Source organism: Megalobrama amblycephala, linkage group LG15 (assembly GCF_018812025.1).
Source record: "Megalobrama amblycephala isolate DHTTF-2021 linkage group LG15, ASM1881202v1, whole genome shotgun sequence".
In the NCBI taxonomy this organism is placed as follows: domain Eukaryota; kingdom Metazoa; phylum Chordata; class Actinopteri; order Cypriniformes; family Xenocyprididae; genus Megalobrama; species Megalobrama amblycephala.
Window position 1 is genome coordinate 29,128,757 of NC_063058.1, and position 23,978 is coordinate 29,152,734.

Genomic DNA, 23,978 nt, shown 5'->3' on the forward strand with positions numbered 1-23,978 from the left:
TTTCGCTTTTTATCGAATATATATGACTTAGTATGGCATTAATTCAGCTTAATATGTCATAATTATGACTTTAAAACAATTTCTACTTTTCATTTAATAATTATGACCGTCATAATTTCAACTTTTCATCGAATGGATGAATCTGGATATCAGTCACATGTATATAATGACGATAAAAATGGCAATTTTGTGTTTCATGTTTATTTACATGCAAATTACATACAAAAACAGTAGTTATTAACGTAATCCATTGCATTACACATTTTAGGTAACATATTCGGACTACTTTTAGATTACTTTTGACTTAACTCGCCTATCACATTGAATTGAATAGGAATATCTTGTACCATATTGATATAAAAATAAATACACAGAGAAAGAAAATTTATTTTATTTGCTCCGTGGTCCAGTTCTGGCTCTTTCGGCGGTGGACAGGAGGTCAGCATGGACACCCTGACTGGTCTGCAAACCTGCTCAAATCCTTAAGCTTGCCCATTTTTCCTGCCAAAATTTCACTTGCTGCCTAATATATCCCACCCACTAACAGAGATAATCAGTGTTATTCACTTCTCCTGTCAGTGGTCATAACGTTATGCCTGATTGTTGTATATGTACCTTCTTTATATAGAAACTCTGAAACACTGGTCTAGGCCATTCAATATAAGAGGCATATCGCCCCCTGGAGGACACAGAAGACAACTACAGCCAAGATACATTTCATCAAATCATGCATTTTAGAAGAAAAGGAACAAAGCCAGATGTTTATGCTACAAATGTAATTTTTATTAATTTAAATATTATGCAAATAAAGGGTCTATAATGATCCACAGAAAAGACATGCTTTGTGACTCATTTTTAAAATGTGTATATATATTTATATTTATATTTGTCCAGCAGAAATCTATCCAGAGTGAAGACTGAAATCTCTGACAACGATAAAGAAGACCTTTACATTCATAAGAGTTGTGTCTGTGTGTGTTTGCCAGAGGACACAGCTGAAGGTTTATCCAAAACGGTCAGTGATAAAAGTGTACAGAAACAAGATCCATATTCAAACTTGAAAAATTAAAATGCTTTTTTTTTCTTATAAAAACGTCCATTTCAAAAACAAGAACCTGGATACATTTCTACTTTGCAAATTAACATTTTTACTAATAAAAAAGAAAAAGACAAAATAGAATAGAAAAGGAAACACACGAAAGGAGAAAGAAAACAAACCCGATCTTAATAATCGACTCCCTTTGGTAAAAACTGCAATAAACTGTCTTGCATTTGTCATTGTTTTCCATGTGGTTCCAGCTTCTTTCTCCTCAAACGCCACACTAAAGCACTAAACACAACACACTTCTGGCATAAAAAGGTCTGGCGATATTTACACTGTATTTACAAATCTGTTGAATTGTGTGTGTTTATGTGTGTGTGTGTGGTTCACAGGTCATATTCACTGTAAGCTGGTGTATGGTGCAGAAATAAGTGTGTTTTCTGATTCGTAACATACCTTCACGCAGGACTTAGATTTTTATTGCTGTCGCATTTATATATTTTTTGCCTTTCTTTAAGTAAAAACTGAATTTGTGCATTCTAATATTATAATGCAAGATTCGCACCTCAGATCTTTGTTCTCTTAAATGATGTGGCAGAATAAATCTCTTGAAGTTACGCTAAAGTTAAGTGCACTTATCCTGAAACGCTTTCATTTTTTTTTTTTTTATCGTAAAAAAATCTGATGTCTTTTCCGCCACAGATTTACTCGGATCTGCTGCCTGTGAAGTGTTAACTATCAAAAACCAGGGAACACACTCGACTGGCGTTCAAGAGATGCATGAAATCCGACATATATTAGATCGGTGGGCTGGTCTACTGTAAGAGCTGTGCTGATTGGTCCGGGCTGGGTTTGACTGACAGGTCTTCAACCCCATGTTTATTTGGCACTGGGAGACCTGCGTTTCTGCAGGAACAGCTTATATAAAAAAAAAAAAAAAAAAAAACACTGTTAAAAATCTCACTTGGGTCATATGACAGTTGAGCTGTCACATCATCACTAAGCTCCGCCCCTGTCCGCTGATGTCACTGGCTCTTGTGGGCGCTGCCGTACTTGACTCTGTACTTATTAATGCGCTGGAAATGAAGGGTCTCGGGGTCACAGGTGGTGGAGCAGGGCAGCAGTCCCTCCCGCCCTTCTCCCATGAGCCACCTGCTGGTTTCAGCAGCCATGTCTCTGGTCACGTGCTCCTTCACCCACCGCTGAGTCCAGGCGTGAAACCGCTGGTGCAGACGCGTACTCACGCGCTCGTGAGACTGAGAGAGAGAAAGAGAGAGAGAGAGAGCTGTGAGTCGCTGTGATGAGCTCCAGGTCATGACTTTTTTGATTTAGTTATAAATGTGACATTTAAATGATTGGATATAGCTTGACAAAACCTAACATTTCAAATTGACGTCTATTTGTTAATTTTATTGGTTATATATTATATTGCATATAATTGCAAAATGAGATTTTGAATGAGAATATGAATATCGTATCGATCCTATTAATATAAATATTAAAAGCCATATTGGCAAAAAAAAAGGTAATATTGCATGCAATTGCAATAAAATATAATCTATATCTATCTATAAACAAACTAAAACCATAAGAAACATTTTTGTTACTTGAAATAAAATGTACATTTGTTCACTGAAATAAATAAATGTAATATATATATAATATATAAATATATAATATATAAAAAAACTGAAACTAAAACCATAAAAAACCTTTTCATAATTTGAAAAAAAATACATAATAATTAAAAAAATAAATAAAAGCATTATTTCCCATTTTCATTCAGTTTAACTTGATGTACAAAAAAAAGAAATTAAATTTGAAATAAAAGTTAATAAAAAACAATTTAGACAAATATATATATATATATATATATATATATATATATATATATATATATATATATATATATATATATATATATATATATATATATATATATATATATATATAAAAAAAAAAACTTAAAAATGACAAAAACATACAAAAAAATTACCTAAACTGAAAATGGAAACACATTAAAAAACATTTTAAGATATTTATAATATATATATATAAAAACTTAAAAATAATAATTATTTGTTTTTTAAAATGTTTTTTAATGTGTTTCCATTTTCATTTTAAAATCAGTTTAGTAAACACACATTAAAAAACATTTTAAAAAACATATATATATATATATATATATATATATATATATATATATATATATATATATATATATATATATAAAATCTGGATTTTTTTATTTAATTTTTTGTTTTGCTTTTTAAATGTTTTTTTTTTTTTTTTTAAACACTAGAATGCAACATAACTAAACTGCAAACAATATACAATGTAGTAAAAACGTTACCAAGCTTAGGCTTTATGGGTGTCACTTTGTTTAAAAAAGGGGGACATGCGGATTCATAGACTTGCCGGTTCTGGAGAAGGATATGATCTCATAAATATTAATAGGTTTATGCACAAATAATTTAGTATGATTTTTTTATTACATTTTTTTTAAGTACTCAAATGAACGTTTAAAAGTCTCAAAAAATGGTCAATGCTTCCTCTGTATTTGAATCAGTATTGGCCAATATCGAACACTGAGAAACTAATTTGTATCATTTTGTCACGTTGCTCTTGGTGCGAGTGAGTGTGTACGTGTTTTGACTACACTTATATTGTGAAATATTTTCACAATGGGTACGTTTAGGAGTAGGGGTTAGGTTAGGTGATAGAAAATATAATTGACCTGATATAAAATCAATGGAAGTCTATGCAATGTGTGTGTGTGTGACTTTACCTGGTGTGCTCTCAGCAGCGCCGTGCGTCTGTACATGTAATCTTCTGATTTGAAGACATACACCATTTTATAGGAGTTGAGTTTGAACATGCACTCCATCTTCATGCTGTCCGAGCTCTCTTTTCTGCCTCCATCCTTCACCTCCTTCTCCTGAGACTCACAGCCACGCTGACACTTACGGATCCGCCGCAGGTTTCTACAGGAACGACAAACCAATAATAATGAAGTATTTACCTCTATGAACTTCTCTGCTGCATGAAAACAGCCTGAACGCTGATGATGAGAAACATACCTTGGCAGAAACACAGGCTTCTGAGACAGATGATCCCTCAGGTCTGGAGACGTGAAATCAGCCGACAGATACCGCATAACGTAATCCGACCAGCGCTGGAGAACAGGGACAACGTATTAGATTTTATGGCAGACTTGTGGACGTTTACAACAATGTACGATCTATGATGGAGCTCACCTCGATTTCCATTGGCCCTTCCGAGTTCTCCTCCTCCGTGTCCAGCAGCTCCACAGTGAGCTGAACATTCCCTCGGTTCTTCATAAACATTAACTAGAGTGAGAGAAAGAGCGATTAAAGACTCTTAATACTGTAATATTTTCCATCAGGCTTTGCTGTTGCTGCTCGCTGGAGCTACAACTACCTTAAAGCAGTTCTCGTCAGACATGAGCTGCTCGGCTTTGCGCTGGTAAGACGTTTCCGCCGGTGCCCTGCTGCTCTGCGTGAGCAGAGATCCACCTGTGGCTGAGTGACTGCTCTCACTCAGGTACAGTTCTGTGACCTGAACACAGATCTCCTCACTCACTATGTGCTGTAGCTACAGTAAGAGACGGAGAGAAACAGAGATTTATATACCCTAAAAGGCAAATCAAGGTTTTTAATATTGTAGAGGAATCCATTTTCTGTGATCTACTGACACATTACACTATGAAAATATACTGTAACTTAGAAATAAAAACTTCCTCATTATTTACATTTATTTTATTTCATTATTTCATTCATTATATTGTGTCAGACGGACCTGTCTGACTATGTTCTGGATGAGTTTGTCCAAGGTGAAGGCGATGTAGGCATGAATGGTGAACATTTCTCGGAGGGAATCCTCATATTGAGACGCCTCCATATTCCCATCCAGCAGATTACGCACCATCTCCAGAAACGCAGAGTAATAATCCTCCACTTCTATGTCCACTAAAAAAAGCGTCAAAATCAGTCCAAACACAGCTACATTCACCATACTTTTTATCTCATGTTGACTCTTAAAGGGATAGTTCACCCAAAAATGACAAATTATCCCATGATTCACTCACCCTTAAGCCATCTTCTTTCAGACTAACACAATCTGAGATATATTAAAAAATATCCTGGCTCTTCCAAGCTTTGTAAGTAGTGGTCAGATTTTGAAGCCCAAAAAATTCATCCATCCATCATGAAAGTAATCCATACGACTCCAATAAAGGCCTTCTGAAGTGAAGCGATGGGTTTTTGTAAAAAAAAAAAAAAAAAAAAAAAAAAATCCACATTTATAACTTTATAAACTATAATCACCGGCTTCCGCACGCGAGTCTAGCTCCAGCGGAAGAGTGACCTCTGACCCGACACATGATGTAATGACGAACGCGGAAGCGCAGATGATAGAGCAAAACAAAACACCGGTCACGAATTAGAAGTCTAAAACGAGAATTTTTAAAGAGAAATGTCAATTTTTTGGAACTGCAAGAGACGTCCAAGCTTACGATACTACTACATCCTGCATCTGCAGCCCACTAGGGGACCTCAGTGATCCTACGGGGGGGGGCTGCGAGATAACTTAAAATTAATTTAAATATATTAATATAGTTAATTAATATAGTTCATTAATTCGTAAAATTAACTTGTGCGTAATATTATTGCACCTGCTGCACCCATGGTACGGCAGCAAAGTTCCTTGATTATTACCAAGCGGCAACCTCCCCCAGTCTCTCGTGAAGCCAATACGGAAGTGACTTAAACTGCGATTCATCGACTGGCCGCTAGAGACAGGCTCCAAAAGAGAGCAGAATCTCATTGAGTCCCATGTTAAATTGGTCAAGTTTATAGCAGAAAAAAAACATGTTTACAAGTTGGTTCAAATTGTGGTTTTGGTCTATACTGCTATTTTTGCCCTTCATGACAACTCTGAGGGGGGTGAATTTTTTTCTAACTTATTCTTTTAAATTATATTAAGCCTTAAAGTTCTGCATAATTAAGGGCGTGGTCACTTGAGTGACAGGTAGATTGCGCTGCTGTCTGTGAGCCGTCACTTTACCTCAGATGCCGCTGAATTTGGCATCTCAGCCGTTTTTGTGCTCGATTATTTTATACAATTATAAAATATGGCTTGCTGCATAATATTCGAGACTGATGTGTGTCTGTGTAGATGTGCATGGGGAAGAGACACAGAACACACGTTGTTGGATCGTGGCATTGGCTGAAAGTTTTGGTTGTGAGATTTACTACAATGACAATGGCGGGAGGATATCAAAATCCGACAGCACTGCTTGGATATTATAACTAAAACTGTTGCACTATTTTGAAAAATTATACTTTGGACACGGGCTCATTTGTTTGTTACATACGATCGTATACAGTTTTACAACATAAATGCTGCTCAGATTGCATTATTTCTTGAAGAAAAATGACAGAGAGCAGATCATTCAGAAGAAATGTTATGCAAACAATGGACAATATATCAGTATTTCATGGACAAAAAGTACTGTTTTTTGTTTTGCAATGGACACTCATATTTTACCCAAGTGCCACAGATTGGATTCATCTTGCGATCTCTATTTCATTATAAAGGTATGAAGTCCCATTTGATTTTCCATGTTGTTATTGGAACATCTATATCTTAAAAAAACAAAACAAAAAAACACTGTAGATTGACAGTAAACCTTTAGAACGTTCTGATGATAAAACTTATCTTCATTAATATTTTAGATCGTATCTAAGATACATAGATAGCTCCTTTGCTGCTAACATGGTCACGTCGAGCTAGGCGGGCGTGGTTTCAGCAACCAGTCACATCAGCTCAAACCACCTCCCCGCCTCTTTGCCCATTTTCAGTTATCCGGGAGTGACGTGCGGTGACGCGCAGCTAAGATGGCAGCGGCCTCATTTTCGCTTCAAAACTGCTGTTCAGAACTCTATGGATGACGTCACGGACACTACGCCCATATTTTTTTTTACAGTCTATGATTATTACGCCAGAATGAGAGAATAGTTCCTAGCCATATCGGCCTAGAAAATCACAACTTTTCATTTTCCGTCAGTCTTAGTACACGATGTAACTACAGAAGATTCAAGTTTTAAATAGGAAAAATATCAAAACTCTTTGGTCATTTTTGAGCGAGATGCTAACGGTCTAATCAGATTCAATGAACTATGCTAAGCTATGCTAAAAGTGGTACCGCCAGACCCGGAGATCGGCTGAATGGATCCGAAAACGGTAAAACTCAACTGTTTAACTCTAGGGGAGTTGGAAAATGAGCCTATTTTCAAAAAAAGTGGAGTGTTCCTTTAAATATATCTTGAGTTTCTTTTGTTTAAAAAATAATAATATTGAGTTGAACAGTAATAACACTAGAATACAAATGTTTTGTGAATAAAGGGAGGGGGGGAGCTTGCAGTATTGATTCGGAAAGGAGGGGGGCCTTTGAAAACCACTGTCCTACATCATACTTCGGTTCAGAGGTCACACTTCCACCGGGAACTAGACTTGTATACGGCTGTTACTGAAGCCAGTGATTATAGTTTATCAAGTTATTAATATGGATTTTTACAAAAAACCAGCGCTTCGCTTCAGAAGGCCTTTATTAACCCTCCAGAGTTGTATGGATTACTTTTATGATGGATTAATGCGCTTTTTTGGGCTTCAAAATCTTGAGCCCCATTCACTCCCATTATAAAGGATGTTTTAAATATATCTCTGATTGTATTTCACTGAAATATACACCTAGGATGGCTTGAGAGTGAGTAAATCATGCGATAATTTTTGGGTGAACTATGAATGGTCCTGGTCTTATTATACATGATTCATTAGTTATCCCGATAAAAACAATTGTTTAAGTTAGCAGTAAAAACGTTTCGTCACTCACTGGGCTCCTTCAGACGAAGCTGGATGGCAGTGTTCTCGTTTTTGTCCCGTTTGTGACCGAGCACTTCCCTCTCCCACTCGCGCTCCCTCAGGTCCTCTTCGATCTGTCGTTCGGCCTGCACGTAGAGCCGCAGCAGACGCGAGCACAGGGTGTGGTGCAGCCGGAGAAAGATGTACCAGTTGTTATTCACATAGAACAGATTATATGCGTCCTCACAGGAGCGAAGCCGCTGAGCCGTGGATGTGCTAAACAGCAGTTTGGTCTTTGTCGGACTGCCACTAACTCCTCCCGCCAGCCCGTTGTGCTTCTTCGACGCCCCCTCGTCGATGTCCATGTCTTCTTCATCGTCTTCTTCCTCAGCGTCCGATAACACCCCTCGCTGGGAGAACAGCATGTCGGGGATGAAGTGATAGATGATCTGCTTAATCTTGTATTTGTCCTCTTTGTTGATACTGCTCTGGCGTTTCACATGGTGGATGATGAGCGCAGCCGCATCCTCTAGAATCTGACGGTCCTCGTAGGTCAGTGTCAGGTGAGGCCCATTAGAGGATGTGCTGTTGTCTTCCGAAGCCTGTTCCTGCCGCTAAACAAACACACAACCATCAATCATGCGCTGGAAACTCGTTTCTCTGGGAGAAACAAACCCTTTTAACTTCCTCTAGAGGATAAAGAGCATCTCACCTCATCAAAGATGCTCTCGATCTCGTTGAGAAGCGTTTTAGAGCGCAGCACCTTAGTGTCGTTCTGCTTGAAGTTAATGCCTTGATGGTCCAGAGATTTCAGGTAATATTTCTCATTCTGCTCTCTCCAGATCTTGTTAAAACCCCTTTGAGCTTCACGCCACTCTTCCTCCTTCAACTTTAGCCTGAGATCAAAAGACAGACATGGAATATGTTAAAATAACTGGATTACAATAATAACAAATGTAAAAATAAAACTTTAAAGGGGTCCTTGATTATGATTTCACTTGTTTAACTTTAGTTAGTGTGTAATGTTGCTGTTTGAGCATAAACAACATCTGTGAAGTTACGATGCTCAAAGTTCAATGCAAAGGGAGATATTTTCTTTTACAGAAATCGCTTTTTAAGGATTACAACAAACGGCTGGTAGGGGATGAGGCCATGTTGGGCTGCTTTAGAGAAGAGGAAGAGTTGTTGTAGTAGAGTGTTGTTACCATGCCGTCATTTTACACCGGACTGCTTCACAAATGAGGGTCAATTCAATGCTGGATTTGCACAAAAGATGAACATGACGACACATGCTAGTCAACTACATCAATTTATAACCATTCAGAAACGTCCAGTTTCATTTTAAAAGTTGTAACTTCTTCCTGAGTCTCTCCATCAGTGTCGACTCCGGTTTGAACAATGTAAGGCTGAACGCCGTTACTGACAATCCTCATTTTGGCTGCGTGAGATTCTCCTGTTTTGTTGTTGTTGAGCAACCGAAGCGCAAGCTGTTAAAGCTCCGCCTTCTTCTGGAAAGGGGGCTGGGAGCAGCAGCTCATTTGCATTTAAAGGGACACACACAAAAACAGCGTGCTTTTGCTCACACCCAAATTAGGGATGCACCGATCCGCCTTTTTCACTTCCGATACCGATACCTGGGATTCAGTATCGGCCGATACCGATCCGATCTTCAAGTAATAAGAAAAGTGCTAAATTACCTAATAAACTGTATGCCTCACTTAGGGCTGTGATGGTCGGCATGACAACCGCGCCACCGCGGTCGTGGAGTGTCACCGGCGGTAGCGTGGCGTGTATATAATATATAATCTCAAAGGTTGCGTTAACCGAGAATTTTCCGTCATTGATGGATTTTTTTTAGCAGTGACGGAAAAAATGTGCAGCCTGTCCGTCATTTTGACAAATTAGGCTGAATTTGCTTGTAACTGTAATTCCCACTCCTGTCCAGTAGGTGGCGAGCGCACTCCAGTGTGGCAGCAGAGCGCGAGTTCAGAACAAAATGAAAACGATTTGATTACACACACCCAGTTTGTCCATTTTATTATATATCATATTAGAATACTTATGCTTACATAATTAAAGTTTCTAATCCGTTTTGTTTTAAATAGTTTGTTTTATTTTTCTTGCTGCTGACTATAAGTTTATGGTCAATGAATGGCTTTTCCTACGTGACATTGTTTACAACACTGATTGAACTGACGTGATACAGATTTCGGTAAGCTACTGCAACTTTCAACATATTTTTTGATTTTCATTCATGTTTATTTCCTTCTGTAAAGTAGTAAAGAAGAAGAGATGATCGCGTTCACTCACGATCCTCAAAAAGTGTTGAGATGAGATGAAAGATGAAAACTGAAAAGTGACGCAGACTTTAACTTTTTATTCATAATACTTTCTTTTCATAATATAAATAAATGCATAGCCTAGGCCTATTTGTTTATCCTATAAGTTTGTGAATACATATGAAAATGTGGATGAAATCAGAAGCTATTAAATGTCTTATAATTAAAATATAAAAATTAAAATGATGCAGCAACATATGATAGATAGGACAGAACAAAAAAATGCTATTAAACAATCTTTCATTGCGCAAAAGTATTATAATATGAACGGCTCCCATACAGAGCGGCAATAAGCGCTTATGCGCATCCCGTGTGCAGAATGATGCGCTTGAAGCACCATGGAATCAGAGAGCGCAGCGGCAGCGCTCCGCAGTGAAAAGTTCAAAGCACAAAGTGATATATATTGATGCGTATTGTATTACCGGTATCTTGATTAAGTATAATAATAGAAACATTGATCCATCTTGGAGAGAGTTTCATTGTGTTGACTGTCGTAACCGAACGCGACACGCAGTCTGAATGCTGAATGGAGAATGACTGACAGCCGCAGCGGAGGGAGGCATTTACGTGAACTTTAATTTAACAGCTAAAATATTTATCTGTACCTCCAATTAAACTATGGAATGGCTTCAGAACACTTGGAATATAGTGCACAGAAACTTTATGGTGCTTTTTAATGTTTTTGTGCCTTTTGTAGAGCTTAACAATAACACAGAATAGTACACGCACAGTATCGGATTTGGATCGGTCCTGTCCGGCCGATACCCGATCCGGCAAAAATGGCAGTATCGGAGCCGATACCGATCTGAATATCGGATCGTTGCATCCCTAACCCAAATAGGGGCAAATTTGACAAGCTATAATAAATGATCTGTGGGGTATTTTGAGCTGAAACTTCACAGACACATTCTGGGGACACCAGAGACTTATATTACATCTTGTGAAAAGTGGCATAATAGGTGCCCTTTAATAGCTAAAATGTGCCGTCTCTAAAAACGAATTTATGCACAAACAACACTCTGAAACATGGGTAGCCCTTTGGACGGATGCTCATTTATAGCATTCATTCTCTCTAACCTCTTGAGGACAATGGGAACAGACACTGCCGGATTCTTCTTCAGTCCATCGATGATGTCCAGAGCTTTGTCTCCATATATCCTCTGGATGGCTTTTCTGTGGATGATCTCCGAGCAGCCGCCCAGAGTGTTGTCCAGTCGGAATTTCGCCTGTTCTTCTGCAGACATCCGGGAAAGCTTCTTCTGAACCGCCTCCAGAACACGAATGGTGGCCAGGTTGGTTTCCAAAACGACGTCCAGCTAGAGGGATGATTAGCAAGAATTACACCACAAAAAAAGCAAGCAGAGCCGGTAAAAATGTTCTTGTGTGTGGAAGTCTCACCTCGAATCGCTCGTCCTCGCACCTGTACATGTGTTCTTCATACTGAGTCTTCTTGGAGCTCACAAAGGTGGAGTCCTCAGACCAGGAGGGGAAGGAAACCCATGTATCATTCAGCACCTGATGCATCCACAAAGAACCAGTGTAAATAAAGGGTTTCTTCATAAAAACTTGTGTAATATGATGCATTTCTGAGTCAAACAATATTCAGTGGGAAATAATGTAGGGGATGATGATGAAGATGATGGGTTTTGGTGCCCTTACCTCTTTACAGAGTGATGTTCTCCCGGTACATTTGGGCAGCTGGTAGCTCTTGGGTAAAGCTCGGTAACTAGAGCCCAGACGCTTGCATGAAGCATAGTCAATTTCCATGGCAATTCCTTCAGTGGCTCTTTCTTTTGGGTACGTCTCCAAGTGTGACATCTCCTTATATCCAAGAAAGTTCTTAAACCAAGTGAACAGCTCAGGAAATTTGCTGGAGGAAAAATGGGCTAATTATTGCCAAGAATCACACAAACTCCATACTGCAAAATAAATGCTGGGGGCAGTTTTGAAACTGGGGGCAATTTTGAAGACTTTTTTTTGGTCAAAATTAACAATCAAAACGTGTTTTTGTCTTACCCTGATTCGCTATATGTAAGCGTATTATAAGTAGGGATGGGTATCGAGAACCGCTTCCAAATTTCCAAGAACTGGCGATTCGATAAGAAACGCACATTACGATTAAGCTTATTGGTTCCTGTGTGTGCATTTTAATGCGATTTAAACTATTCAAGCGCTAAAGACTCACAGACTGTTTTCCGTGCTGCACACACATTCAATGCACTCTCACAGAAAATGTGATTTTAAACCTATACTGTTACACATGCGTGCAGCACAAAAAACAGCGCGTCGTCTCGCGCTTGAATGGATCCGTGCATCTCTTAAAGTGACAGCAGCCTAACATTCCTGCTGCCGTCTCTATAATAACACTAATCAAACAACAATAGACAAAGAGAAAATTCACTCGTTCTTGACTGAATAACTTTTATAACTATATTTGTAATGTAAATGTTATTTATAAAGTGCAGTGTTATTTTACATTTGATTAGTTTCTAAACCTGAATACCTGAAAATCTTAAAACACTTTATTTGTTCAGTTGTATTTACTTGTATTTTGTTGGGATTGCTGATTTTTTTATTTGTTCTTTTTCAATTACTGAGTGTTTACTTGTCTTTAATAATGCTTGAAATTTATATTAGTTAGGCTAGTTGTTTTTTCTATGGTATTTTTTAACACTTGTGCAAGTGTTTTTAGCCTATTGATTTCTGATCATGGTATTTAGCTCCAATGAATTGTTTTGCAATAAGACTTAAAATAAATGTTAATGATATCTAAGTTTTTTTTTACCTTATTGGAATCGAAATTAGGAATCGATAAGAATCTGAATAGATAAGCAGAATCGAAATCATTAAAATTCAAATTCGATACCCAACCCTATTCCTTACCACTATTTATTTAATTAGTTGTTTAATAATTTAATGAAACCGTAACCAAAAAAATTCTTACAATTCCTAACCCTAATTATAAGCATTCATATTATACACCTGACGGAATGGTTTTTGTGGAAAATTGCGGACATATGTCACTCGTCCGTGTGTGTTTCGTCATATACGTAAATAGAGAAAAATTGCTCTGGCTACATTGACGCATGTCTGGTGTGGGAGTGGCAGAGGTTAGTTGTCACAACGAGCGAGAAAACTTGACATGGAGCAGCTAAATCTCAAAGCTCTAGGGAATCACCCGTTTTAAACAAACTCTGAACAGAGGAGAGTTTGCTGGCAGAAAGAGAACGTGATTGAGCTTGTAATAAAACAAGAACCAACATTAACTTGGCTTTTTGGAGATGGCACAAACTGAGCGATTTGAAATGTTGTAAAAGCGACGTGGAGATGATGGCATTTTCATTACCTAACAGGTGAGTAAGGTATTTTGTTGAACAGATACATTGCCATTTGTAGCTCTCTAACAGTTCATTATAAAGCATCATGTATTGTGAAGAGTCATTTCATTATGGATGTTGTAGCGCAGGAATTTATTTTCAAAAAAGTACCATGTCTTCAGCTAGTCAGCTTGAGAACCTTTCCATCTAAACTGGTTATATCTCTTAAGCCTATTAGTGATTGTTTTATGAGCAGTATGATAAATACAGAGCTAATGCAGTTTTGTTTTTTAAGCACCGCTAGAGGGCCAAAGTTACATAGTGTACCTTTAAATTAAAATAAATAAAATAACCTACATAAAATTAAACTCCACTTTAAACTGAACTTACCCCAGGAATGGAACCACAAGTTGAACCAGTTCAGCACGAGAAATTATTTCCTCATTAAAAATTATTAGACACCGGAGGAAATTGTCATAGGCTTCAGCACTTCGCAAAGCTTTCCGAACCTACAAACAGATGAATAATGTCAGTCAATATTGGAAATGTAAACTTGTGAGATAAAACAACCTGCTTATTAAATCAACATCACTACATTAAACCAGAGCAACTCACTTTGTCGAAGAAAAGAGACTCCGTTCCTCCGCTGTGTTTGCCAGCCTCAGCCGCCGATGAATCTTTGATATTCATTAACTTCAGCTTTTTCTTAAAAATTAGGAAAAAAAAAAAAAAAAAGAAATAAAGTTATTCCCAGGAAATCAAATAAAACCATATGAAGATGATGTTTTAGATCAGTAAGCAAATGGGGGCAACATGCCAAAAACTATGAAATTCATTCAATATAAATGAGATGTATTTCTATGGAGTGGTACCTTCACAGGTGGAGTCACGGGTGTAGTGGGATGTTTGCATTTCTGGCAGCCGTTCTGATTGAGCCTTTGCTTGTTATTGAGCTGCGGTTTCTTGACCGCTCCAATGGGATCTTTACCCATAGTTTCGGCCTTCTCCGCTGCAGTCTTCCCCAGCAGCTAGAGGATGTTCATAACAGAAATATTATAGTTAACTAAAACTAAAACCATTAGAGAAGAAAAACATTTTTCGTTAACTGAAATAAAATATTAAAATTAAACATTTCACTTCAGCCAGTTGCCAAGGACACAAGGATTTTCCATTTTAGTTTAGTTTAACTTGCGCTAAAATAATTAAAACTGAAATAAATATTAATAAAAACTAGAGCTGCCCCCTAATACTTGACCAAAATTTTATTAGTCGCTTAGTCATATTAAAAAAAAATAAAAAAAAATCTAAAATCACGCAGTCTGTGACGGACAGTTCGTTAACAGCTGTGATAATTATAGGACATCGGGCAGGACATCCAAACACTCGTCTATCATTCATCGACTTCAAATATGGCTTATCTGAAACATGTAAGTAGGAGCAACTTTACATGGTTGCACACTTTAACGTAAACCTAGAAAAATTTGGGCTATTCAAGTGTTTGTGTGGAGTGTGAAAGCTGAATAGTAGCATGTTTACTGCATGACGGCTAAAATGGAGGCGCCGGCGCGATCACTTGCACTTAAAATACTCTGTAATATTTGGTCATACAGATAAGAGTAATACATCTTTTGAATCTGTGAAGTGTCTACGTTTATTTGTGTGCGCTTACAATAACAACAAAACATTGTGCTTTTGTAAAATAATGAGAGCAAAGGGTGCGATTTCTGCCGTCTCTCTGTGAACTTGAGCGCACCCAAAAAAAAAAAAAAAAAAAAAGGATCCGAAAGAGTGGGCGAAGTCAGAGCAGAAATGGAGACTCACCACAGAGCTGTTGGCATCTGGCAGGAACTGTCCGAACTCTGAGAGCAAATCTTCCTGGTTTTTGAAGAGTTGGGCCACCTCAGCGTAAACTTCCTGCTCAGTCAGGGCCGGGGTGTAGCTCCCACCCGCTTCTTTAGCATTACGCTGCTCCTTCTGATTAACAAAACAAGTGTAAGAGATATTTGTAAATTGAGTGTGGATTATAATTTATTTTGGGAAGTGTTTTTAGAGTTTGTCTGGCCTGACCTGGTATTTGTGCAGGATCTCGAGGAAGGACTTGTAGATGTTGGGCTGGCCCTGGAAGCGATTCTTAATCTTGTTGACGTAGTTGATGGCGTGGTTGAACTCCACGGGCTGGTTGTTCTGCAGTGGTGGGGCGGTAGGCATGGTGTTGATGGGAGTGTGGGGCTGCTGCGGGGGCGAACGCGGGGATGCGTACGGATGGATGGACGGATTGGGATGAGTGCTCGGAGTCGGAGCTGGAGACTGCAGCGGCTGTATGGAGAGAGATGAAAAAAATCATTGATCCTGATCAGGACTAAAAACTAACCATTTGCAGTGTGACTACTAGGTGCAATTTTCATGAATCGATTTCAATTCACAAGCTTGCTATCGGATTTTATTTTGAAGTCGATTCAATTAAATTTCGATTCATTTGGATATATATCAGGTGCAGTATGTGTAAATTTTTCTTGAAGGATTAGTTCAATTTCCTGATAATTTACTCACCCCCATGTCATCCAAGATGTTCATGTCTTTCTTTCTTCAGTCAAAAAGAAATTAAGGTTTTTGAGGAAAACATTCCAGGATTTTTCTCCATATAGTGGACTTCAACAGTTACCAACGGGTTCAAAATGTCAGTTTCAGTGCAGCTTCAAAGAGCTCTACACGATCCCAGACGAGGAATAAGGGTCTTATCTAGCAAAACGATCAATCATTTTCTAAAAAAATAAACATTTATATACTTTTTAACCACAAATGCTCATCTTGCACTAGCTAATCAGGTTGGAAAGGTCAAGCGTGACATAGGCGGAAGTACCGCAGTAGGGCGAAAAACTCCATCTCATTTTCTCCTCCAACTTCAAAATCGTCCGATATTGTTGTTTTACCTTCTTTTTTATTGTAAAGGCCTAGTGCAAGAGTATTTGTGGTTAAAAAGTATATACATTTTTTTTTTTTTTAGAAAATGACCGATCGTTTCTCTAGATTAGACCCTTATTCCTCGTCTGGGATCATGTAGAGCTCTTTGAAGCTGCACTGAAACTGTAATTTGGACCTTCAACCCATTGATCCCTGTTGAAGTCACTATATGGAGAAAAATCCTGGAATGTTTTCCTCAAAAACCTTAATTTCTGGAGCCGTATGGATTACTTTCATGATGGATGAATGCATTATTTTTGGCTTCATTTCTATATTTTTGATGATTGTGGTGGTTCATACCAACTTACTAGCTTCATGGTTTTATGAAAATCTACGACTGCTATTTAACTGATATCGGTTCATCAAAATGAGATATTGACAAAAATTGAAAAATCAGTAACACTATTTTACAGTGCCATAGTTACACGTTACTACATGTACTTAATATAGTAATAACAGTAAATTATGCATAATTACAAGTAACTAACCCTTAACCAAACTCTAAAGTAAGTACATGTAGTTAATTAATAGTACTTAGTACATATTTGAATAATTACAATGTAACTACAGCACTGTAAAATAAAGTGTAACCGAAAAATCTATATTTTTAACCCAGCCCTCGTGACTACCTTGCTTTTCGGCGTGGGTTGGGCAGGAGGTGTGGCTGCCAGGCTGGGAGGGTTTGTGTGGATCTGGTTCTGGTGCTGCTGTGGCTGTGGCTGCGGCTGCACGGAGATGCCATGAGATGTGATGTGGTGGATCTCGCCGGGCGTAGTCACGTTAACCAGGTCATTGTCCTTGTATCTCGTAACTTCAATCTTGTATCCCGGCGGAAGAAATGTGTTAAACCCCATAATGAGATCAGGGTGACCCTTAAAGAGCTGCGACACCCTGCTGATTACGCCTGGAGTGTCAATACTGCAGAATGAGAGAGAGAGACAGAGAGAGAGAGAGAGAGAATTTGCAATTATTAATTATGATTAAATATTTTTCAGTGAAACAGAACATTGTGGGAAATAATGTAGGGCAGGACTTGAATGTGAGGACATTACATGCATAATGGTTTATATTATTTTTCTCAACCCACATGGTGTTGCTTAAACCAAAAGAAATCTCATGATAAAACTTTGATAAAAGCAGTAAAAGATTTTTATTGACAAATATTTTAATTGAGAAATACCTAAAATAAATAACATAAGTAAATAGAAACAATGGCTTGTAAGTTTCAATATCAAATTTTGGGGTCAGCAAGTTTTTTTTTTTTTTTTTTCATTGAAAAAATAATACTTTTATTTAGCAAAAATGCATTAAATTGATCAAAACAGAAAATAAACACATTTATAATGTTACAAAATATTTCTACTGCAAATAAATGTTGTTCTTTTGTCCTCCACAAAAATATGAAGCAGCTCAACTGTTTTCAACACTGATAATAGTAATAAATATTTCTTGAGCAGCAAATCATCATATCAGAATGATTTCTGAAGGATCATGTGACACTGAAGACTGGAGTAAATACAACTTTGATCACAGGAATAAATTACATTTTAATATATATTTATATAGTAATCAGTTATTTTAAATTGTAATAATATTTCACAATATTACTGTTTTTACTGTATTTTTTAATCAAATAAGTGCTGCCTCAGACTTCTTTTGACCTCAAAGTTTTAAACTGCAGTGTAAATTCTTCTTTATTTTGTTGTTATGATAAAAATAAAGGTTTAATTTGTTAGGTATAACAGCATACAGTTCTTGCTGTGGTATAGCATCAACTAATAAAATTTTATCATGACAATCCTACATGTGAATAAACTCACCTCTGAGATTTAAACTCTTTCATGATATCCAAGAAATCATTGTAGACCTGTGGCTGACTGCCAAACTGGAGCTTCACCTGGTCCAGGTAAGACAGGGCGTCCTCCACCTGCAATAATGAAAACAGCAATCCGGTTTATCTCGCGCACACAGCTGCCACTGCAGGATTGCATTTGTTAGACTCCCAAAACGAACCAAACACAGAATCCCGTCCCACCTTGAGTCTCTGGAACTGCTGCTGCCCCTGTGCGGATGCAGAGGGCGTGGGCGGGTGGGCGTGACCCTGCACCGGTGCAGGACCGTGGGCCTGGACCACTGCTGGACCATGATGGTGAGGCCCGCTGTGGACCGCCGGACTGGGAGTGTGACCGTGACCACTTGAGCTTTGGGCCACTGTAGACACCTGAAAACAGCAATGGATCTCATTAATAATGAATGAAGTTGTTTCATAATCACAACAAATCCCAAAACTAGGCAAGAATAATTATTTTGTCCTCACTGAAGGTGAAATATTTCAGATTATACGTGATGCTTAATATACAATGTGGAGCGAGACACTGAAATTGAGTATATATTATATATATATAATTTTTTTCTAATTTTTATTCCAGCTGAAGGCTCATAATTTCTGTCTATAGTTTTACACTATGAAACACAATTGTTATTTCTGCATTATTTTAGTGTAATTGCCAAAACATTTTTGTTACTTTGAAGTGTTTTTATATTATTTTATTTCAGCATCATTTCTCATTTTCATTTAGTTTTACTATACAAAACAATTTAAATCTGAATTAAAAAAATGAATAAAAACTATACACGGACATATTGAAAAAAGATATAATAAAACTTTAACTAAAATTTAAATAAAAAACAGAAATTATAAAAACTATAATAGTATCTCAATTGTACTAAAAAATAAGAGCAAGTTAAAACAAATATCATTTTGGTCTGTTTACTCTGCCACACTCTAGATTCTGGAGTCACTCTGGATTAACTGGATGCAGTGGGAACACATTACTAGGAGCTACAGACCTTATGTGCCAGAGAAAACAACCGTTTTTGCGGTAGCTCTGTAAATTTCCATGTTAGACCGGAAAGATTTTAAAACGAGCGGTTCATTCATAAATCCGTAAGATCTTACCTTCATGCTGTGGAAAAACAAACCGGAAGACAACGAGTGTGGCGCTTAAAAGGGGCAGGGCTACACAAATGTCTATAATGCATCATGATGGCAAGTGTTCAAACCTGGTATGTCTGGGGAACCGGGTACTGTATTCCTGGAGTAGGCTGCATGCCGTCAGCCACAGCCTCGAATACGGCAGGCGCTGGGGCAAGAACCCTGTGCTGGAAGCCCTCGGCGCTGCCGGGAAGCCGGCGTTGTTGTGGGGTGAACACCGGCTCCTGATCCTCTAAACACCTCCTCATGCTGTACTCATACTCAGAGGGCACTAAGACCTGAAATAGACAAGACAAAGAAACCAACTTTACAAGTATGAAAAACCATGATTTGGCTGTAGTCCAACAGGAGGTGATCAACTAGTCTGATGAGTAATGTCTACGAAATGTAAATGTGAGCAATAGTGTGTATGTGCATATATACACACACACTACCAGTCAAAAGTTTGGAAACATTACTATTTTTAATGTTTTTTTTTAAGCAGCAGAACTGTTTCCAACATTGATAATAAATCATCATATTAGAATGATTTCCGAAGGATCATGTGACTCTGAAAACTGGAGTAATGATGCTGAAAATTCAGCTTTGCAACACAGAAATAAATTATATTTTAAAGTATATTAAAATAGAAATCCATAATTTTAAATTGTAATAATATTTCACACTATTATTGTTTTTTCTGTATGTATTATGAAATAAATGCAGCCTTAATGAGCATAAGAGACTTCGTTCAAAAACATTAAAAATAGTAATGCTTCCAAACTTTTGAATGGTAGTGTATATACCTGCACATTTAAATATGCATGTGGTGTATATACACGTTATATATAATAAATGTATAAGTGTATGGGGTTTGTATATACATGTGCTTAGTGCCTCTCCTGCACATGCATACCAATAATGCTAACTTGCTAACTCGCGACTAAAAGTGGCAAAGTTTAATCGGGTGTTTCACTTTTATCAAAGCAACTATGAAAACTAAAGGTCGGAAGTTTCAGTCTGACAGAAAACCAGTTTACTGAGAGGAAAAAAAGTTCAGAAATACTGAATAAAACTGGTAATGTATAGCTCTGAGACTCACCCGCTTCTGTTAGCTGCGCTTAAAATACAGCAAAGCTGTTAAAATATCAACGAAATACTAAAAAACTGTGTGAGAATACCGATAAAAACACATTAAAACTCAGTTTACCAACGCTAACGCGTAAAATCCTGTTGAAAACAAGCGGTAGGGAGGGGAGGGGCTAGCTTGGGCTTTGCACACAGGCTCCGCCCACTCAATATCTGATTGGCTCGTTGCTCAGGAGACGGCATTGGGTTGTATTTTTATTGAACGTTCTAACTGTCACTCAAACACGAAATTAACATTGTTCGAGGGGGTTGAGCCCAAACCCGCCACTGTTTCACACACAAAAACACTCCTAAAACGGCGACTGGCTTTTGAACAGCACATAATTAGCGATCTGTTTTAAGCTACATCCGGTTTTAGCGTTAATATAATTCTTTATGATACTGTTAATAAAATCGCGGCATTATATCTGAACGCTTTCAGCAACTTCCCGAACTTCCTGCCTGAGGTTACGTCATTTTTACGCCCCCCTCAAAACAGTTAGCCAACCAGAAAGAGGAATTTCATTAAATAAACGCCTCTTTTAGAATTCCTTGACTCCGATTGGTCAGGCGTTCTGAGAACGCGTAAAGCATGACGTAACCCCAAAGAGGCGTTTACTCAGAGAAATCCTCGATTCTGATTAGTCGGGAGCTCTGAGAGGGCGTTATGTATGACGTGAGGCTCATATTGCCATGCTCCGCCCACGAGAGGCGGGGCTTAAGCTAGTGCCCGGGATTCCTCGCCCCGTCCGTCCGCAGTCAGTCAGAGCTGAGGCGCGCGCGTGTATGTGTGCACAGCGTTTCGCTTAAATACGGACAAAACCCAACACAACCCGAACCAAAACAGCTCAAACTGACATTATAAACAAGTTCGGACTGATTCTGATGCAAAGCGCTCAAATATTCAGCATGTTCGCGAGCACCAAAACACGACACCGAACAAAAGATCCGCATATAAACACCATCAAACGTTTATTAGGGGCAGATTTCGTGATCTCATGATTTCTGGATTGAACAAGCACACTCGAACATGACACCACCAACACACACGCCTATTTCATGACATGTTGTCCTTTAGTAATCAGACCCAAAGTCAAAATGGGAACTAAAAATCTGATCGCGTAAACATGGACTCTCTATGAGATCATGCGAGGATCTGAAATGAGAGATCCGATCATATATTACAACAAAAACACGCCAGTTGATCTAATATTCTTTGTTTACTGGGAGACTGAAGGGGAAAATGTCTAACCGTGTTTGAGCACCTCTTCCCTCCCCCTCTGAACACCAGACACAGCTACAGATCTGCTTTCAGGTCAAAAACAAGTGCTAAAAGCCCTCGTTAAAGCATCGGACGCAAACAGATGGGTTTGTGTGTCACAACATAGAGATACACGTTTCTTTGGGGCTTCAGTTGGCCAAAGCTTTGCCCCTTTTCTCCCCTTAATGTGCCATGATCGAACAAACAGCCCCGATTAACACATTAAAATCTCTTGAACGACCAGCCGCTTGCAGAAAGCACTCAAACACCGACAGAAACATATAATCGATTAAAAGAGGACAACATAAATTTGTTTTCTTTTGCCCAGCTGCTACATACCTGCGAAAAAGAGCCTCGCACTCCGGATTCGTGTTTGGAACAAATAGTTGGGAACGCCCCCCTCTCCTCCCATTGGTCTACGCGACAGTATGCGTCATCTGGATTTGAATACGACCCGCCAAATCCATACTACCACCGCTTTAACACACCTGTAGTATCGGCTTTTCTTTGTAATTATTATCAAAGTCCCTTTAAGACAAGTCATTTCACTCGGCGCCCATCTTTGAAACTCCTCTCGGGCATTCAAGTGCAGCTCCTACCTCTTTGAATGGGGAGACACCAAATTCTCTAAAGCTGTTTGCTAAGCTTTCGATTAAATTTAATATTTGAAATCACCAATGAAATCTGACAACAAATGTCTCATAAAATTTGTTTCTAAACGCTCGAATCATGATAAAAACGGTATTTTTCAGGCTGGATCAAGCTAATCCAGACATGCGCAGACCTAAATGCGCGTCTCGTGCCTCATTTCTGAGGCGTGCGTCTGACTGTTTCTATAGAAACCGGAGCTTACGGCCGCTGCCGTGACGCGATGACTTTACCAGTCGGCGATTGGCTCTTATTTAGAAGGTGGGACTTATTCCGCGTTGCACTTTCTCCCATTCATATTAATACGAGTGACGCGTCTTCTGTTATTCTATAGACCTTATGTAGCCCCTTTTCAGCGCTGCGCTCGTTGTCTTTTGACTTCCGGCTTGTATTTCCACAGCGATCTTATGTATTTATGAATGAACGGCTCATTTTAAAATCTTCCCGGTCTACTGACATTTGTTAAGACATCTGCTTTAAACCTAACAATGCTCATGATAACTTTGATTAACTCTACAACAGGTAAATCCACTTCACCAGCTAATTATTCTTCAAAAACTATGCCATAGAAATATACAGGGCTACCGCTAAAACGGAAGTTCAAAGACAATATTCTAAAGATGGCGGCGCTCTTGTTTCTCTGGAAAATAAGGTCTATAGTCTTTGTTATTATTCACTCTGAAAGACACACGCTCACAAATATGTGTTATCAGATAATAAATAGCCTAAAGTAAACATTTTTAAAATAACATTGTTTGAATTTGACTATGAGATGTGGCAGCAGGTGCTACATGTGTACGCGATTTTATTTTGGTTTATTAGAACACGCCCCTCGTCAAAACCCCGCCTTTGTAAAGCAAAGAACGCGCAAAATGATTGACAGATGGGGATTGTTTCTGATTGGCTATAAAAGCGCGGGACGCTCCACCTTCAATTTAAAGAGCGTACGTTAATTTCTCCCCCCTCAACGTTTGTTGAGACATTTTGCATGGGCTATTAAAATTAAAATTTGTTTCACAACTTATCGTTAAGGGTACAACGGAGCTGAAGGCACACCTTAAGACAAATTGTGCTTTTCACTTCTCTCAAACTATATGATTGCAGGAAAAATATATATGTTTGTATTGGACATTGATGGAGCAACATATTTTGTGTGAAAAAAAAAAAAAAATCATTAAGTGGTTAATTTTGTTTAAAAATATTATAAATGTATGAGGTGGTGAGGGGGGTCTTTTACCCCACACACAGGGTAAAAGGCCCCCCAGCATGGGGTAAAATGCACACAGTATTTATACAAATACTTTAGCTAAAATAATATGTTTTTAATAATGACTCGGTTAATACTTGTTCAAAAGAATAACTTTAGCAAAGTTTGTACTATTTTCTGTTTATTTTGATAAATAAAAATTCATTTTTGTTCAATAAA

At 38.2% G+C, this 23,978-nt stretch overlaps 1 protein-coding gene across 2 annotated transcripts; it reads right to left on the reverse strand.

Moving 5' to 3' along the window:
* Positions 1-761: 761 nt before the first annotated feature.
* sin3aa (SIN3 transcription regulator family member Aa) lies at positions 762-22,390 on the reverse strand. 2 transcript variants are annotated; one of them, XM_048158394.1, is made up of 21 exons: positions 22,244-22,390; positions 19,605-19,814; positions 18,577-18,762; positions 18,362-18,468; positions 17,171-17,459; positions 15,648-15,896; positions 15,402-15,554; positions 14,453-14,608; positions 14,196-14,285; positions 13,971-14,089; positions 11,923-12,133; positions 11,662-11,778; positions 11,341-11,579; positions 8,637-8,820; positions 7,956-8,538; positions 4,862-5,022; positions 4,484-4,657; positions 4,300-4,392; positions 4,123-4,217; positions 3,831-4,026; positions 762-2,298 (listed from the first exon to the last, which is right to left on the reverse strand). In XM_048158394.1, exons 2-21 carry the CDS (start codon positions 19,782-19,784, stop codon positions 2,068-2,070), a joined length of 3,813 nt encoding a protein of 1,270 aa, XP_048014351.1. In that variant the 5' UTR covers positions 19,785-19,814; positions 22,244-22,390; the 3' UTR covers positions 762-2,067. The 2 variants fall into 2 exon arrangements, with proteins under 2 accessions (XP_048014351.1, XP_048014350.1); XM_048158393.1 differs by having other exon boundaries at positions 4,862-5,031.
* Positions 22,391-23,978: the final 1,588 nt, after the last annotated feature.